The sequence below is a fragment of the Paramisgurnus dabryanus genome, chromosome 3 (genome assembly GCF_030506205.2).
Source record: "Paramisgurnus dabryanus chromosome 3, PD_genome_1.1, whole genome shotgun sequence".
Taxonomy (NCBI): Eukaryota; Metazoa; Chordata; class Actinopteri; order Cypriniformes; family Cobitidae; genus Paramisgurnus; species Paramisgurnus dabryanus.
The window spans coordinates 10704440-10724421 of NC_133339.1; the positions used below are offsets into that span (position 1 = coordinate 10704440).

The following is a 19982-nucleotide window of genomic DNA, read 5'->3' on the forward strand; positions in this document are numbered from 1 at the left end:
TGTAGCCCATCCGCCTCAAGGTTGTGCGTGTTGTGGCTTCACAAATGCTTTGCTGCATACCTCGGTTGTAACGAGTGGTTATTTCAGTCAAATTTGCTCTTCTATCAGCTTGAATCAGTCAGCCCATTCTCCTCTGACCTCTAGCATCAACAAGGCATTTTCGCCCACAGGACTGCCGCATACTGGATGTTTTTTCCTTTTCATACCATTCTTTGTAAACCCTAGAAATGGTTGTGCGTGAAAATCCCAGTAACTGAGCAGATTTTGAAATACTCAGACCAGCAGTCTGGCACCAACAACTATGCCACGCTCAAAATTGCTTAAATCACCTTTCTTTCCCATTCTGACATTCAGTTTGGAGTTCAGAAGATTGTCTTAACCAGGACCACACCCCTAAATGCATTGAAGTAACTACCATGTGATTAGTTGATTAGATAATTGCATTAATGAGAAATTGAACAGGTGTTCCTAATAATCCTTTAGATTCAGACACATAACTGCTAAGTTCGGTTTTCACACTGCTCATTTGCAGCACTAATCTTTAAGCGCTGATGTTTACAGGTGTGAGCCTCACAGACGCAGAGCTGAAGCATCCATGCATAATATCCATAATGGAAACGATTTAAAAGGCGATTTTAAACTGTGGGAATGACACTTGAGAGTCTACTGTTTTATGGAGAAAATACTCAGCAGTGGGGTTGAACGATGAATTTGCACATGGCTTGTCTTAAAGCATATTAGAAACACCACATAGACATAGACAACAATAAAACTTGATTTTCCCCCAGGGGGACTTTAACGTGAATTTCCATCATCAATATTAAAAATGGTCAAAAAGTGCAATGAACTTTTAACTTTCATTATAAATAAAAGCTTCAGGCAGCAATTACGCTTCAATTTTACTTGGATGATTTTTATATTTTACAGTGGGCACCCTGAAGTCTGAAACAAATTAATGTGTGTTCTCCAGTAACTCCATTAAAACGCAGGCATGTTGGGATTGCCGGAGTTCGCTCGCGTCTGTTGTCTTTCCGTCATTGCTGGGTTGAAATTGTTTGGGAGCTAATTGTTATCATCTCTGCGTGATCCTGCAGTCCAACACGAAATGCATTTCAAGTATTCCTCCAGACTTTATAGACTTATTTCTTCTTGCACTTGAGAAAATGTACTTAATGTTTTTCCGGTGTCATGTGAGGTTTTTGTGGTGTGCTGTCTAGAAACATGAATTTCAAAGGCACATTGTCATTTGTGATGAAAAGCAAGTTTTGGTTGTTTAGTCTGTGTGTATGTATGTGTGTGTTAAGCAGGGAAGCTGTTTTGCTTCTGAAACAAGTTCATTTACTGGAGTAAAGTGAAGATGGGATAATTGGTCCCCGGATCAAAGTCTGCTGGTTGAGTGGGACGGCAGTTGCTGGGCTTTTAGGCGTTTAGTATACAGTGTTTCATTGTGTAATTGGGCTGTGTTTTCAGCTGTGGATGTGCCCTAATCATCCGTGTTTGTCTCTTTCATACTCAAATCCACCCAACAGAGCAGATTGAACAAAGCTGTGTCTGCAGCTCCACGCTGATTTTACACAACACTTCTTGTTTATCCTCTTTGTGTTTTGAGTTTTTCCAGATGGTTTGATCAGTTAGAGAGAAGTAAATCTTTTATTGATTGTCATTTTCATGTCATTTTCAAGACTTCATATTAGTGCCTGATGTAAAGAGTACATATCTGTACTAGGGCTGGGGGAAAAATCGATTTTTCGATTAATCGTTTTTTAAAACGTGGTCGATTAAAAATCGATTCTCAAAGAGCAGAATCGATTTTTTTCATATTTATTTCCGCAAACATTGAACGGAGGAATGGAAGCATTTTAGATTTCGCAAGCAAGACGTGTTGTGGCTTTTAACTTCTTTTTATTAATTACCCACTTGTAAACTGCTGTTCACTGTTCTTTTTTATTAATATAGTATGTGTATTAAATCTATATTCATTGAGTTGAATCGAGAATCGGGTATAAAAACCTACCTGAGAACCGGAATCTAAAATTTTATCGAGAATCGGAATCGAATCGATTTGATAGCTTGTGAATCGAAATCGAATTGATCTGGAACATCTGAATCGATACCCAGTCCTAATCTGTACCTTATGGTACATATTAGGACCTTTTTAAGGTACTACCCCAGTGACAACTTGGGAGTCATACACTGTAAACCCGGATAAGTTCTACTAACTCAAAAAAAATTGAGACAACTGATTGTCGCTATTTTTCTAAGTTTGCCAACTTAAAAGTTTTGAGTACTGACAACTTCAATTCACATCAAAATAATTTTATATCTAAACTTAGATAAAGTCTTATATAAATTAAATTAGAAAATTTATGTAACTTAAATTGTAGTAGTAGTTTTACTTAAATATTTTGTGGCAACTGATTGCCTTGTTTTTCTTAAGTTTCCTGTACTCAAATATCTACATTTTACAACTTAACAGAACACTGGAAAACCTGACAAGTTCAGAGTACTCAATATATTCAAGTAAACTAACTAACATTTAATTTTGTTCACAATTCACAGAAACATATCATGTGACTCATGAAAATTTTATACCAGTGAAAGTGTGTTGAGACTGAGTTCAGTGCTGACTTTCACATAGGTATTGTTTATATGATATGCAACACATTATTGACCTAAAGCCTAAGCACAGGCACTACACTTCTGAACAATGGTAAGCACAAAACTAAAAAAAAATAGCAAACTTTTCTAAATCTCCAACATAAATAAATGTTTAACACTACGGAGTCTTTTTGTTTACTAAAAACCACATAAAATATCACTTAATTTAAAAAAATGCCCTCGTTTTGCGGGCCCATGCAAAGCATGCAGGGAACTGAACCTCCTCAACCAATGGTGTTGATTTAACTTTAAAATGAAGTAAATTTGCAGTGACAGACTCTTTCTTAGCTTACCTGGCAAATAGAACTCATCACAACCACCAAAAGTTTGTAATTATTTGCATCCAAGAGCAAATTCATCCGTTTAAAGCAACACTATGTAGTTTTTTTACCTTTAAATAATGTCTCTGAAATTATTTCAGTGATAGAACAACTTTTAACTGGACAAATTGTACTGTTACTGCAACCTGAGCAGCCTCCTAGCTGCTACAAGCACACTCTGAAAGTGGCGGTGGAGGGTAGGAAACACAGCCCCGCCCCTCCCCCTGCCTGCAGAAGAGTGTCTGATACCAGGCACTGTTGCGCTTTTCAACCACATGGGGGAGCTGTAAGTCATTTTTACATGGAAACTACATAGTGTTGCTTTAAAACACGTCTGAGTGCCCTTTCAATGATGACGTCACTTTTTGGTAAAAACCGCCACTAGAGGGCTTTTTGACTTAAAAAATTTAATTATGGTTGAATCTACTTTTCAAGTTCCCTAAACTCTTTACCTTTTGTGTAGTTGTAAAAACTCAAAAATATATTTACTGTTAACTTAAATCTATGATAGATGTTGAATGAACTCAAAAATAATAGTTAGCTAAACTTTTTGGCACATTAGTTAGTTTTACTGTTTGGTTTTACAGTGTATTTTCACACGTGCAATAACTGTGTTACTTCCTGGGATTGGTGATGTAGTAATGACCGACATTATCATAATTCCTCCCGCCTGGACTCACAGCGTGTAAGTTAACGCCTGTTAGCATTGCATTGAGTGAATCTTTCAAACATGGTAAGGAGCGTCACATTTCCGTCTGACGTCAGAGGTATTCAGACCAATCACAATGGCCAATCAGGGACACAAAGCGTTTCAAATCTGTTTCAGGAAGATACTGAAATCTGGAGCTACAAAAATGTACGGTATTTGTTAAAGGATTAGTCCATTTTCTTAAAAGAAAAATCCAGATAATTTACTCACCATGTCATCCAAAATGTTGATGTCTTTCTTTGTTCAGTCGAGAAGAAATTATGTTTTTTGAGGAAAAAATTGCAGGATTTTTCTCATTTTAATGGACTTTAATAGAGCCCAACATTTAATACTTAACTCAACACCTAACGTTTTTTTAAAGGGGTTTCAAAGGACTTTAAACAATCCCAAACGAGGCATAAGGGTCTTATCTAGCGAAACGATTGTCATTTTTGACAATAAAAATAACAAATATACACTTTTAAAGCACAACTTCTCGTCATGTAGATCCGGTCGTGATGCCCAGCTGACCCCACGCAATACGTCATGACGTCAAGAGGTCACGGAGGACGAACGCGAAACTTCGCCCCAGTGTTTACAAATGTGTTGAAAGAGGACCGTTCCTACGTTGTTGTATGTCAACTGATACTAATTAATGTCTTTGTGTCAGTTTATTGTTTAAAATGGTCCGCAAATGTGCGTTTTATATATGTAACACGTGACCTCCCTACGTCACTACGCATTTACGTTAGGTCGCGCTGGACTTGACCTAGACGAAAAGTTGTGGTTTAAAAGTACATATTTTTTATTTTTCTTGTCAAAAATGACAATCGTATTGCTAGATAAGACCCTTATGCCTCATTTGGGATCGTTTAGAGTCCTTTGAAACTCCGTTGAAAAAAACTGTTACGTGTTGAGTTAAGTATTAAATGTTGGGCTCTATTGAAGTCCATTAAAATGAGAAAAATCCTGCAATGTTTTCCTCAAAAAACATAATTTCTTCTCGACTGAACAAAGAACGACATCAACATTTTGGATGACATGGTGGTGAGTAAATTATCTGGATTTTTCTTTTAAGAAAATGGAATATTCCTTTAAATAATGTGTTTTTAACCATAAACCATGCATAACATTGTTTTTAGCAATAACATTGGTGCTCTTTAAAAGGAAAAAATATTTGTTAACGCACATTGCGTGTCGACATCTGCCTACAAGCACTTCAGTACTTTTCTATCCTTTATTTGTGATTGGCCTGTAAATGACGCAAATTATTGCTGCCCTGACAGTCTGGTAATGTAATAATTTGTATGAGAAATCATTTGTACTGCATACAGAAATATTGCTTGGACTCAAAAAATAATAATAATTACACCAAGTTTGCGTTATTTTTTAAAGTTAGGACAACTTAAAACAAACTTCTCGACCGACAACTGCAGCTTGTTAACCGAACATTAAAAGTTAACTGATGCCATTGTGGAAAAATACAGTTTGTGGTTGTCTGTGACCCAGTAAAAACAATACAAATATTTTATTTTATTTAAACATGCAAACAGCAGCAAAAGATCAACAACAGAACCAGGATTCATACATTATTCATACATTATTACATTAATATCCAAAGATGGCGGATTGTCTCTTTTTTATCTACCACATTTTCAAAAGCAGTTCACATTTAAAAAAGTTCTGCTTTTGTGTCTCCTTTCTCGGTTTGTGCATGAAGAGAGATGTTTATCTTTGTTGATCTTTAAGAGGTTACCATTGTGCTGAAGAGGGCATTTAGCTAAAACAGGCTAAGATTGATTGTCTTCTGCAACCTTACAAGTGTTGTTAATTAAAAAAGTAGAGGGTTTTAGTAGTTTTGTGTGAACCAGTGTCCACGATTAAATCAAATTTAAAATAATGCCCACAAACAAGTTAAGCATTAAAAAGGGCAAAATTGCACCATTAAAAGTAGTTCATGTGACATGCATTATATTCTGAAGCCAGCATTTTGATGTGGCTGAAATTGAAGCCATTACTGTATGTTGAAATGTGTTGAATTGAATGTGAGGAGCAGACAAGAACAAAACTCTCATAAGGTTTCAGAACCTATAAACCTTTCTGGGACTTTTAGTGCATACTTGAGATCGAAAAATGGAATTGAAATCTGTCAAAGAGAGAAGTTTAGTGGATAAATGGATGACAGAATCTTCAATACTGTGTTTTGTTACTGTATTTGTCAGACTAACAGCTTTAAAATAATGTTTGTACCTAAATCATTTTGCATATCTGATTGCTAGATTTCTAACTTCAGTACATTAAAGGGGACATATCATGAAAATCAGATTTTTTCATGTTTAAGTGCTATAATTGGGTCCCCAGTGCTTATATCAACCTAGAAAATGTATAAAAGATCAACCTAGTAACTTAGTTTTGGTAAACCATTCTATGCAAGCATGTGAAAAATTTATCAGTGAAATTTGGCTCCCCTTGTGATGTCAGAAGGGGTTAATACCGCCCCTTAATCTGTGCTATCCAACGGCACTGACATTTAGTGCAGATTTCAGCTCATTTGCATTTTAAAGGACACACCCAAAAACGGCACATTTTTGCTCACACCTACAAAGTGCCAATTTTAACATGCTACAATAAATTATCTGTGGGTTATTTTGAGCTAAAACTTCACATGTACTTTGGGGACACCAATAATTTATTTGACATCTTAAAAAAAATATTGTGAAATGTCCGCTTTAAAACACCCAGTAATTCAGAATATCTGATAAACTATTACATCTATTTAAAACAATTATCAGTGACCTAGCAACCTAACAAAACACCCTAGCAACTTGCACGTAGCGTCACATTTTCCATCCAAAAATCTATCAATTGCTGCGTAATCTCTTCCAGCAAACAATGTAATTTCAGTGTGAAGAGTAAACTGTCTGGCAGCAGTAGATTTTATGGGGCAATATTGGTTTTATTACTTTTTGTTTCTTTGTTAAAATGATAAAAGAAGCAGTTATTAAAGTTCAGTTTATCTAACCTCTTGTCTCTCTATAACTTTTCGTTTCGTGTTATCGACGAGCCTCTGTGGATTTCATCTCCTCTGTACAGACGGTTTCTGCTGTCCACAAACAGATATTGTTTTCTAGAAATGTCTGCCGGTTAAAGAACGTGTTAGGACTTATATTAATGTACTGTGGTTTGTATTGGTTTTACATAACGTCTATGGAAAACTACAGAATTTGTCATTTATGACCTTGAGCTACAAAACCAGTCATAAGGTTGAATTTTGAGAATGAGACTTATACATAATCTGAAGAAATAAGCTTTCACTTAAAGTATGGTTTGTAGGGATAGGACAATGTTTGGCTGAAGTACAACTATTTGAAAATCTGGAATCTGAGGGTGCAAAAAATCTAAATATTGAGAAAATTGCATTTAAAGTACAAATGAAGTCCTTAACAACACATATTACTAATAATAAATACATTTTTGAAATATTTACTGTAGGAAATTTATAAAATATATCCTAATTATTTTTGGCATTTGCTACAAATATACCAATGCGACTTATGACTGGATTTGCAGTCTAGGGTCACATAATGGTTAACTCATTTAAATACATTTAACCACACCAGTTTATTCTTTATTGTCTCTTATAGATAATCATCAGCACGATTACACCAGCCATCTGGATCTCACCGGTTCACACACACCAAAAATTGGTAAGTTATTTTCTAGCTTTTTTAAACGTTCAGAAGAAAATCCTGAAAACCGTTTCGTGTCTGCTATACCTGTCATGATGATGCTTTACCCACACCGAGCTAAACTGAAGTTTAATTGATTTATTAAGACATCGCAAAACTATCACATCCAGATGGTTTTAGCATGACGAACATGTCTTATAATATCAGCACACTTAGATTAAAATTATTAATGAGGCTAGATTTTATCTCCAGAAATGACTTTCATAATGAGCCTCATCAAATAAGCGCTGATAAGCTCAATCCCTGACAGTCCTTGAGATCAGAGAAACCCTTTATCAAACGGTGAAAAAACACGGAAATTAAAAGCTTAGCCTGTAAATGGCCTCGCTAGCAGGAGGATTTCCGTAACAAACAGTATGTTAATCGAATCTCCACAGTTATTGAAAAGCCACAATTGTATTTACTCCGACCGTATCTCCCTCTTCCCAAATGTGATTTGGTTTGAAAAGGCTTGTCAGGCTGCACTGTAAAAAAATTCCGTAGAAATTACAATGTTATTGCAGCTGGGTTGCCGGTAATTTACCGTAGATTTACATTTATGTAATTTACTGGCAAGAATTTGTTCAAAGTTCAATCAATTTTAAATATTAACAAATATTTATCTTTACAGAATAAAACTATACAATAACAGCCTCATGCAAAGCATTCTGGGAACCAGAAGTCATCATCAACCTTTTTCTGTTTTTTGCTTCAGATTTTGTTTCCCAGAATGTTTTGCTTGATGCAGTTTTTTTAGTTTTACTCTATAAAGACAACGACTTGTAAATGTTTAATGTTCATTTAACTTTGAACAAAATGTTGCCAGTTAAAAACAAAAATTTAAATCTACGGTATATTACCGGCAACCCAGCTGCAATTTCTACGGAATTTTTTTACAGTGTGTAATCACACTTTGGCCACGGCTGTCACGGTGGAACGGTGACCATTAACACCTGCGCTGTATTGAATTAAATGTCTTTTGTGCTGCTATCAGCTCATGAAGTTCATTACAGAGAGAAGAGTACACTTACATTAACCCGATCTGGCCCGGATGACTCTCAGCAGCCCACGTCTTTCAATAATAATATGTGATCTGCTCCATCATTTTGAGTCACTTTGGCCCAGAAACACAAACATTATGTTTCTACTTCAAGCTGTTGGCTTGATATAATTACTATCACAGACTGTTGTTTCAGATAAATAGACCTCAAAACAATATTTATTTCAGCATACATTAATTAAGAGCTTATAATAACAGTCATCATATTGCACATGTTAGAAATTATGAAAATAGCTTGATGTAACTTTGAAGAATAATGCTTTAATTTAACTAGATGTGGACACTGGATAACTTAGCGCAGGTAAATGTAAAGTTAAGTAACACTGATTGATTTACTCTCCTTTAACAATTTGGGGATTTTAATTGGGATGGTTTGAGACTTTTTGAAAGAAAAACACAAAACAGGTCAAATTCTGTATTTGGCTTAATATTGAGTTTCCAAATAAACAGCAACTTCTGACTCAGAATGATAAAACACATCACACGTTATCTATGCCACAGTGGGTAAACATCATGTAAAATATTAAACGTTTTTTTTTTTACTGATTTTGTTTTTCTCACTTGGATTATTAGGACACAGAATAGAGTACTACGGTAAGCAGTACACATGTTGTACATGTGTATTATTTTCCTGTCCCATCATGTATGTGAATGTAGGATCTAATTTTTTGTTGATCTGTCACTATCTGCTGGTCTCTGTGTGTAAGGTCTCTCTGTGCTTGTCTGTGTGTGTACGGTAGGCTATATCTGTTGTGGTCTCTGTGTGTATACAGTCTCTCTGTTCTGGTCTCTTTGTGTACAGTCTCTCTGTGCTGGTCTCTCTATGTGTTCTGTCTCTCTGTGCTGATCTCTGTGTGTATGATCTCTCTGTGCTGGTTTCTGTGTGTATGATCTCTCTGTGCTGGTCTCTGTGTGTATGATCTCTGTGTTAGCGGTCTCTCTGTGCTGATCTTTGTGTGTTCTGTCTCTCTGTGCTGATCTCTGTGTGTATGATCTCTCTGGGCTTGTATCTGTGTGTACAGTCTCTCTATGCTGGTCTCTGTGTGTACGGTCTCTCTGTGCTGGTCTCTGTGTGTGTTCTGTTTCTCTGTGCTGGTCTCTGTGTCTACGGTTTCTCTGTGCTGGTCGCTGTGTGTGTTCTCTATCTCTGTGCAGGTCTGTGTGTGTACGGTCTCTCCGTGCTGGTCTCTGTGTTAGCGGTCTCTCTGTGCTGGTCTCTGTGTGTAATTTCTATCTGTGCTGGTCTCTGTTTGTGTAGTGTCTATCTGTGCTGGTCGCTGTGTGTACAGACTCTCTGTGCCGGCTTCTGTGTGTGTTCTGTCTCTCTGTGCTAGTCTCTGTTTGTGTAAAGTCTATCTGTGCTGGTCGCTGTGTGTACAGTCTCTCTGTGCTGGTCTCTGTGTGTACAGTCTCTCTGTGCTGGCATCTGTGTGTACAGTCTCTCTGTGCTGGCATCTGTGTGTGTATGGTCTCTATGTGTGTGTACAGTCTCTCTGTGCTGGTCTCTGTGTGTGTATGGTCTCTCTGTGCTGGTCTCTGTGTGTACAGTCTCTCAGTGCTGGTCTATGTGTTCACGGTCTCTCCGTGCTGGTCTCTGTGTGTACAGTCTCTCAGTGCTGGTCTATGTGTTCACGGTCTGTCTGTGCTGGTCTCCCTGTGTGTACAGTCTCTCTGTGCTGGTCTCTGTGTGTGTACGGTCTCTCTGTGTGTGGACAGTCTCTCTCTGCTGGTCTCTGTGTGTGTATAGTCTCTCTGTGGTGGTCTCTGTGTGTGTACAGTTTCTCTGTGTTTGACAAGATCACAAATGTTAAAGTCTGGATGTTATCGAAAATAGTTGTCTGGGTCCGAAAATAATCTATTTTTGTCTTGTTTTCTATTTAAAATACCTAAACAACCTTAAAACAATGTACATTTACTTGAGAAGCAAAATTGTGTATGTCCGTTTGACACAGCAAAACATTTCTCATTAGAACGATAATTTTAACTAAATTTAATTTTGGTTTATGCTTTAAAAATGCAAATGTGTAAGAAACTGGTCTTAATTCAAGATATAGTCTCTGAAAGTCTTATTTTCTCATTTATGTAGTTTATGTTTTCGTAGATATTTTTCTGAATGAATAAGAAAATGTGTTTTGTTTGACTAGATGAGCAGCTGCTTGGAGTTACATTCGCTATCATTAAACAAGCTCTTACGCGCACACATGCTGTGTTTTCTGACAGATGTCACAGTTTCATGCACACATTCTGTTGATGTGTTTCATCTTTCTTTCTCTCTGCCTCTGTTTCTTTGACCCTACAGAGAAGCCAAGGATGAACAACATTCTGACGTCTCAGACTGAACCTTACGATCTGTCATTCTCACGGTCTTTCCAGAACCTCACTCATCTCCCTCCCTCATATGAAATGGCCATAAAAGCAGAATTAAGTGAGTACTTGCCCTGTTTCACTGTATGTTCTTCCAATGAGAAAAAGAGGGTGAGAGAAACAAAAAATTCCAGAAAATATCAATACACATAGAAAAGTAATGTGTTTTTTTAGTTTTTTTTTTTTTTTTTTTTAAAGCATTTGACCTTGGTGAGAATTTATAAAATGAATGTGGACTACATAGCTCAGATTGTGGTCTTGGAGTATAAATGAAAAAAGTTTGTTTGGAGATTTCTGACTCTCGAATGCAGATTTTAGTATCGAGACAAATCTAAACAGAGAGCCCCATGTGAAGATGTTTTCCTCAGGGGAAAAATCTGTGAAGCAGTAGACATAAGCAAAAGTCTCAAATTGCTCATCGTTTAATATCATTGCTGTCCTGGGGAATCAACTCAGATATTTAAATTACATTGCCGTAGGTTTAAAGCCGGAGGATTGTTTCTTGAATTAGAAAGTTTTTGCAATCCCCATTCTGTTGACCTTCAGCAAGACACTCGCCTATAATAAATACATTGTGTTCCTCTCAGAATAAAAAGCACCTGCTTAATGAAAGATAACCACTGGACGTTGCCAGAAGACATCTTTCATTAAATACAAAGGCCAATATGAATGAATAAAGTATTGGCATACAGAGGTCGTATGATTAGATGCACTTTAACTAAATGATATTTGAAACACAGCACAAAGAAAAGAGCGTCTTTCATGCAGGATTGTACATTGATAAAACCACTTCAAACTACTCAGGACGAAAAATTGCAAAGAGACCTTTTCAGTCTCAATTGTTTATCTAAGACAGCAATGGGATTTATCAGAAAGCTCAGCTGAATCTTGTGTTTACTTATACGTTTCAGATGAGTATCACCAATGCATGTGTCCCAGCAATAAACAATAGCCTTTATTTAACCACCTAGGTTAACTATAGATCCAAGATAGTCAGGGTATGAGTAACCCACTTCTATACATGTCGTTTTTGCTAAAATAGCTTTTAATATGTCTGATATTTCATCTTGTAAACAAAGTCAACAGTGATTACAAGGTGTTTGGTTTCATTTATTTATTTTATTTTATTTTATTTATTTTGGGCTATGGTTAGACATTTATTAAATGACTGCCAAAATTTTAGCCTAGATGTCTGGGCTGTGTTTGGACAGCTATTAGATGTTTTTAAAACATAAAATGTTTGCTGGGATGTTCCTTGGGGCAATTTTACATCAATATCTCTATGTTAATACAAAATATACATTTTATCCAATTTGTTTTAAATATCCTGCAAATTAAATCTTATAAACTTGTACTTATTAAAGGAAAATATAATCTTATGGTCTTTGGTACAAGAAATATGCTTAAATTACAAGCTCATAATTCGTAATATAATGTGTATTTGTACCAGACACACTGAAAAAAATGATTCATTGAATTTAATCAATTTTTTTAAGGTAAGTGGCTGCAATCAATTTATTTAAGCTACATTTATAGTAACGTAAAATAAAATATAAAACTTTTGTTTAAATGTAGCTTAAATAGATTGATTGCAACCACTTACCTTAAAATTTTTATTAAATTCAATGAATAATTTTTTCAGTGCAGCAGACGACTCCGGGCCGGATCCGCACCGGAGCTGCTCACTTTGGTGTGTGAATCTGTAGGCATATTTGATCAAATTAAATATTGAGGTTTATGGTTGGATCCTAAATTGACTTTTAAACATCATATTGATTATATACTTTTGCGAAATAAAAATTGGAACTAGTGTACTATATCGATCTAAACAGTGTTTTACATTTAGTGTTCGGAAACAAAAACTCACACTACCCGGTTTGTGATTATGCAGATGTAGTTTACCAGAATGCATCATAAACTAATATTTTGCCTCTTACTATTAAAGTTTGTGTTTGCATAATATATGTGTGCGTGTGTGTGTGTGTGTACTGTTTGTTGTATGAAAAAAATATTTAGGTATATTTTTTATTTATATTTATAATATAAAATATATATATAGCAGGGAAAATAAGTATTTGACACATCAGCATTTTTATCAGTAAAGGGATTTCTAAGTGGCCTATTGACACAAAATATCCACCAGATGTAGCCATCAAGCCAAATATTGAATTCATACAAAGAAATCAGCAAATTTAAGTATACAAGTTGAGTCATAATAAATAAAGTGAAATGACACAGGGAATAAGTATTGAACACACTTTATTTAATATTTTGTAGACTGTATGTGTATTTATATATATATAAAAAATAATTTCAAATTTAATCTTTTGACAGACCTATATATATAATATACATTAGGACCCCCTCGAAAACCAACCAGTGCATTTCAAGGGGTTTATCCAAGAAATAAATGTATTATTAATCATATTAATCTCAATATCAATGTGAACATTTCTCATCGTATTCTTCCAAGTGATCTTAGTTGTCATCCACATTAATTTTATCGCTCTGTACTCTTCCTGTCTTCTAGTGCTTGAGTAATTCAGGACTTTATGTGATGTGAGTTAAGCAGGGAGGTGGAGCTCAGATTAATGACTGCTAATGCAGGACAATTACTCACTGTTTTAATAAGCCGCTGGGTCAGAGAGATGGTTGGTAAACTTCTGTCTCCCATCTTACTTTAATTGCTTGTTTGACTTTCTAAAAACTGTTTTTCATGCAATTTCACAAGGTGCCAGGGAAATTACACATTTCATCTTTAATGAATATTTTTATGCTGTAAGATAAAAATCCCCAAACGCGCTTTTGTTCTGTCCTTTGACAATGACTAACACAGCATCGCATTCTCACGGGCAACGAGGAAAGAAAAGATGAAGATATTTAGCATGATAAATGAGAGATGAGGATTTAATGCTACAAACTAATGACATAAGAGAATAGCGCACGGACTTACCTCTATACAATAAATGAATAAAAAACAGGAATAATGAGAGTCGCCTCATGTCCCTGTCTTTAGCTCATATCATCGTCGCACACCTGTCAAATTTATTTCTATCAGGAAATTGAAATTATTTTAGCATTATTATCTTATAGCATTACCTCACAATCTCTCAGTCCGACGTGTTTGAAGGTGTTTTGCATTCACCGTTCTCTTGGATTGGTCGGCCCAACATTGGCATGGAAATCCACTTTATCCTGGAATGTCATGTACAGCGTCTGGATCTTGTGGCATTACTGCGTGTTGATTTGTGATGGTTTTATCTAAGCAAATAATTGAGCTCATGGGTGTGAGAGTGACCAATAGCAAGCGTGTGGCCTGTAGGTTTGTTCACATGACCTTTTCATTTCTAATGTCATGCCCTCACATCGCCACCATCGGCCTTTGGGTTTGCTCAGTGCCTGCCAAAGCCCGGCAGCGTCAGTGATGGTAATTGTGAACTACAGAAGCAGCCAGCTATCAGATCATGTCTTTATTACTGATGTAAACACTTCTGTAGTAAATCTATATCTGTCTTAACACACACAACACAGATTCATCTCTTTAACATATGTGGCTAGTGGGTGGTCTTCTCTAACAACAGGTTTTAAAAAACTACATTATGTATGACATTAAAGATGCCTTTATCTGAAGAGGTCATTGCTGGCTCGTTAGACACTATAGCTGGGTTTCCATCACCCTGACTTTATGCGCATTTTAAAGTATCGCATAAGATTGATGGAAATGCCAAATTTCAAATAAAAATCCCTTAATTCGCAAAAAAAGTTTTGAGGTGGTTTTTGATAGAATTCGTACATATTTTACGAGTTGACTAATTCGTATCAATTCATGCGACCACAATCGTAAGTTTTGGTACGATTTGCCTTGACCCCTGTGATGTTGGGGTTAGGTGCAGGGTTCGGTTTAGTTTTTTTTTTTATGAGAATCGTACGATTTTGCACGATTAACTTCGTATGAATTGATACGAATTAGCCAGCTCGTAAAATATGTACGAATTCTCGCGAGATCAGGCTGGTTTATATTGTATGTCGGCAAATATGTGTGAGACAAGGTTGACAGATCTTAAAGTTTAATGGAGACAACTTGGATCACTAGATCTAGGTTTTGAAATAATTAATAATAATAATAATAATACATTTTATTTGTAATGTACGGAGCCCCTAAGGGGACATGGAGAATTTTTTTTAATACAGTTTAGTTTCGTGTGCGCACATGAAACTACCGCATTTAGTTTCGCGTGCGCACGTGAAAACAAAAGTTTCATGTGTGCACGCAAAAGTTTCACGTGCACACACAATAGTTTTTACATGCGCATGCAAAACTAAACTTTAAAAAAAATCTGCACATGAAGGTTTCGCGTGATCACATGAAAGTTTCATGTGAGTATGCGAAAGTTCACGTGAGCCCATCAAAATTTCACATGACTAGGCAAAAGTTTCATGTGAGCACACGAAAGTTTCATCTGAGCACATGAAACTAAACTTTAGATTTTTTACAAAAATGTCACCTTAGGGGGCGCGATAGTAATGCACTTTTCATTTGGAGCAAATCTCAAAGTGCTACAGTTATGATCATAAAAGGGTGAAAGGTGTGTAGTTAAAAGTCATAAGTTCTCCTAAAAAGAAATGTTTCAGTCCTTTTTTTAAAGTCTCAATAGTTTGAGGTGCCCTCAGATGGTCGAGGAGGGCATTCCAGATACAGGGAGCAGCAGAATTGAAAGCCCAATCACCCATGGTGCTGAGCTTAGTCTTGGGGATAACGAGGCTGTTTGAGGTATTTGAACGGAGGGGTCAGGTTGTTGTTAGAGGTGTGAGTAGTTCTTTCAGATAAGGGGGGGGGCATTTCCATAGATGCACTGGTGGATAAGGAGGGCGACCTTTGTCATCACATCACCATTGTCTTCTGTCTGTGAGTTGATTGTAAGATTTCTCTCTTTCTCAGGTGATAAAGATGATGAGTACTACACCCGAAAGCATCATGTGCACGACCAGCCCTCCCGCGGCGGCAACCTGCAGTCACACATGGTGAAGCTGAACGTGGAACCTCCAGCACAGCGGCAGAAACCCAAGCGCGTGCAGCGGGCCATGTCCCAAGATCACGTGCTGTCCCCTGCCCGCTCCAAACCCAACCGGGAATACCTGTCCTCGTACGGCGGAGGCGCGGGTGGTCTCTCTCCATACCATGGACGCATTCTCTCCCAGGAACAACTGTTATCAGCCGATCGACTTCACTCCCAGGATCCTCTGCTGTCGCCAGAAAAGATGCTGTCCTTGCGACGGGCCAACTTCCGGGAAAAGGCCATGTCCCGGGCGATCTCCCAAACGGACATGTTCATACCAACGACACCGGTCATGGACCGACACTACAAAATGATGAAGATGCATTCGCACCCCACCAGCACCAACGAATCCCACAACACTCTGACTGTTAGCAGCGCGCAGGTGGGCAACAAGAGGCAAGCGTTCGCCAACCGCCGCATGCACACGGTAGACCACCTACAGTATATACCGGGACATCACCAACCCCAGTACAGAACCGCTAGTAAGAATGAAGTAACTGTTTAAGAACGATAGATGAATGAAAACAAGTGACTATGATGTCAACAAACAATCGCCGCAGTGCTCTGCGGGTTAGCTGAGATCCGGCTCGAGAAACTTTCAAATTAAAATGGTGTCCTACTTTCAACTGGGTTCTTTTAAAAGGATCCAACCTTGACCTGTTCCTGCTTCAAGCGCAAACGTTTCACTCCATCGGTTCTGGGTCAGCTTTCCTGAAGCAGCCCGGATCTCCTCACACGTAGAGCAAACACAAGGGCTTCGCACACGGATCCTGGATCGGAAGAAAGCGAGACGAAAACCCAAATGCGGTTGTCTGGGTCGTGGATTGAACTGCTGTGGACTTTATTCATACAGAAATTAAACCGTATATAGATTTATGATTTGTAACTCAAGTCCTAATCATAGCTATAGCAATTCTTCTATATAAAGTGAAGTTAGCACTTATCGAGTGCCTCTTTTAAAAACGCATCCCATTTCGATTACGAAGTGGGGAAAGGGTTTAAAAGCACAATAAATCTGCAATCGGTTTTCCTTTGTCGCGTAATCTCTGTTCTTTTGTTTCTTCTACGATACGTCCATCATCATCAAGTTTTCAATAGAAATGTGATGTTACGTTTCGCGTAGCTGATTGTAAATATGCTCAGTTAGCTGCTTCGTGGGTTACTTTTCGACTTCTCGTTGTTCCGTTTAAACTTTTTCTAGCATAATCGAGCCATCCAGAGTATATTTGATTACACAAATGTGTACAGTAATGTGTGTGTGTGTTTTTTAACCTGTACTTGTAGACTAATTGTGAATAAATTTGGTTGATTTAGCCATTCGTACGTATGGTCTCCCAGTTTTGAATACTAATATATTCCCTTTCCTTTCTTGTTTGTCCAACACGAAATCTCTCAAGTGTTAATTAAACAAACGTACGCAATATATCGAAAGCACGGGAGGAAAATTGGTGCTGAATAAATAATGATGATGGAAGATATGCATTTAATAGGCTATTATACAAAATTAAACAGCATATTCCCTTTAGAAAGATGTTAATGAATAACATGTGAAGTAGCTCTTTCATGATGTTTACTGTCAGTCTATCAGAGATTTCCCATGATGCTCTGCTTCAGTACTGATTGTCTACAGTTGTGCCAGATGACTCGGAGGGATTCTTGAGATAAGTGCCATTCTGATTGTGTTTGGTATTGAGGTCTTAATAAAATTTATTTTAAATTGAAATATGTTCTTGCAAAATTGACCTGTTTTAATCCTTTTCTTTTTTAATGTGAGAAATAATGGATAAAAACGTATTTCCTAAATACTTTCCATGCGTCCTAGTTTGCCTACTGTTCATTATACTATTCCAATAGTATTCGAAATAAGAATTAGTATGTCCCAAATAGTATGTTAGGTGAAATGAGTATCATGAGTACAGATCCATGCACACTATAATGGCTGATATTACCCACAATTCATTGCGAGAGTGAGGAGTTTAGTGACGCTGCACAGAATTAATAAACCAAATAAGTGATGCTTCAATGATTTTAATAAATTAAGCGATTTAGTTAACATATAAGAAATAATAAATTAAGACTAAGCTGAAATCCAAAAAAAAGATTAGCAACTCATAATGTAAAAACTGCACATAATATATAAGTATTACATTATTATTGTAAAATAATGTTCATAATGTAATCATTTTCTCAAAACATAATAAAGTTCATAATAAACATGTTTCAATATAATAAAATGTTATTGTATGAGAAATGTAGTTGTAAAACAAATATTACATCACGACCGTGCTTTTGGATTCATACCATGCAAGCCCATACATTTAAAGCCAAAAGTGACTTTGTCCTCCTCAAAGTGAGCAAAAATGTCATAATCTCATGAATTATCTACTGCATAGTAATATTCTCATAAATGAAAACAATACTGAATACATGTAGTAGTTTAATATGTTTATTATGGTTTGTTCAAATAACTTACAATGTGTTAAATGAGAAAGATGCTGCTGACTGTCGGATCGCGTGAAGATTGATGTGGTGCCATAAAAACTCACTTTAACTTTAAGTCCATTAAAAATTGCCGTTTAAAAAAAAAACTCACACCAGAGGGACAGTTGTGACATTTTCAACCATTGCCTGAAAGGTTAAAAACACAAAGTCTTGGTCTTTTCCATGTACAAACACTCGAATGACTTTCCCATTGTAAAGATACTGCTATGTCTCTGTGCTTTTATATTTGCGCATTGAAGACCCGTCACCCCTGAGCAACAATATCGAATATATCTTCATATATCAAGCCACTTCTTAATTTCATCCTCACACTGCTTCATACATGCAGTTGTAGTAAATATTTACTTTAACTATAAAAATCATGTTTTATGCGTGCTCCCACGACACTGTTTTCTACCGGCTGGCTATTGAAACGAACATACGTCACATCACTTACTTCCGCGTTCGAAAATAAGGTGGATAGAGCTCCCTAAATAATTACTAGGGTACTCTGTTTGGTTGCTAGGGAGAGTATTGGCATCCACCAATGATTATGCTTAGTGAAATAAGCCCACCCCATGTCTCTATGATATATAATAATAGTGATGCTTTAAATAAACGCAAACACCACTAATAATACATTTGCAATGTTTCAAATTATTAGTTATGACAATATTTTTGGTGAGTTTATAATGTAATACCTTTCTCATAATTTAATAATTTTATTGCATTATGAGCTCAAGATTTTATTAAGTTTGGAGAAAATATTTACACGATTTTATTACAATAATAATTTAACACTTATTACATTACGTGCAGTTATTACATTATACGTTTTATTTTGATGTGTGTTAACAATAACATAGTTGTCTTGGCAACAACATTCACTTCTGTTATGCGCAAGTACATAAGTAGTGAATTAATATAAATTAATTTCAGATAATTTTTGAACACATTATAAATGTTAGAAATGTATTGCTGAAACACATTACAAAGACTGCAGCAAACTGTGTAGTTCCTTATGAAGTTACACCGCTAAACAGTTTTTCCACATTTCTGTGTTCAGGATTATTTGGGTCGAGCCCTAACACAGAGGTGCCAAAACTAGGGCCAAAGTTGGCCCACAATGACCTTTAATTTGGCCTGTCATTCCAAGTGAGATAAGGAAAAAAGAAAAACATCATTGACACAGATGTTCTTATTTATAATGAAAAATTTTCCAAAAAGTAAAATTTGTTGTTTTATTTGTACATTACAAAAATTGAAATTAAATGCAAGGAATAAAAGTGAACAAAACTTTTTTTTTTAATTTACATGCATACTTGAAGGTGTATAGCATGTGTCACAAAACTCAACAAACTCGGGTACTATATGATAATAATGGAGAGGTCGAGGCAGTGGCACACAGACTAAAGAAAATGTAAAAATTATTGGCAAAATGATTTCTTTTTTACAACAATTACCTTTCAAAATAAAACTGCATTAGTTATGAAAAAAAGTAATACATAAAAAGTAATGTTTGCTTATTTATTTTTTAAATATTAGAACATTGTAAATAATGAGAGAACTTTTAATTTTAATATTTTCGGCCCACGGCCTTAAGTCAGGTTTGATTTTTTTGCCCTT

The 19982-nt window shown here is 36.3% G+C and overlaps 1 protein-coding gene across 2 annotated transcripts in view; it reads left to right on the forward strand.

Moving 5' to 3' along the window:
- Positions 1-17194, forward strand: part of LOC135768869 (protein shisa-6-like) — a 97994-nt gene extending 80800 nt beyond the window's left edge. Inside the window, exons 6-9 of one of the 2 annotated variants that reach the window (XM_065278222.1) lie at positions 7311-7373; positions 9028-9048; positions 10754-10879; positions 15758-17194. In XM_065278222.1, the coding sequence (XP_065134294.1) occupies positions 7311-7373; positions 9028-9048; positions 10754-10879; positions 15758-16380 (833 nt within the window). In that variant the 3' untranslated portion in view covers positions 16381-17194. The remainder of the gene's footprint in view (positions 1-7310; positions 7374-9027; positions 9049-10753; positions 10880-15757) is intronic. The other variant, XM_065278223.1, reaches the window with a different exon arrangement.
- The last annotated feature ends 2788 nt before the right edge of the window (positions 17195-19982 follow it).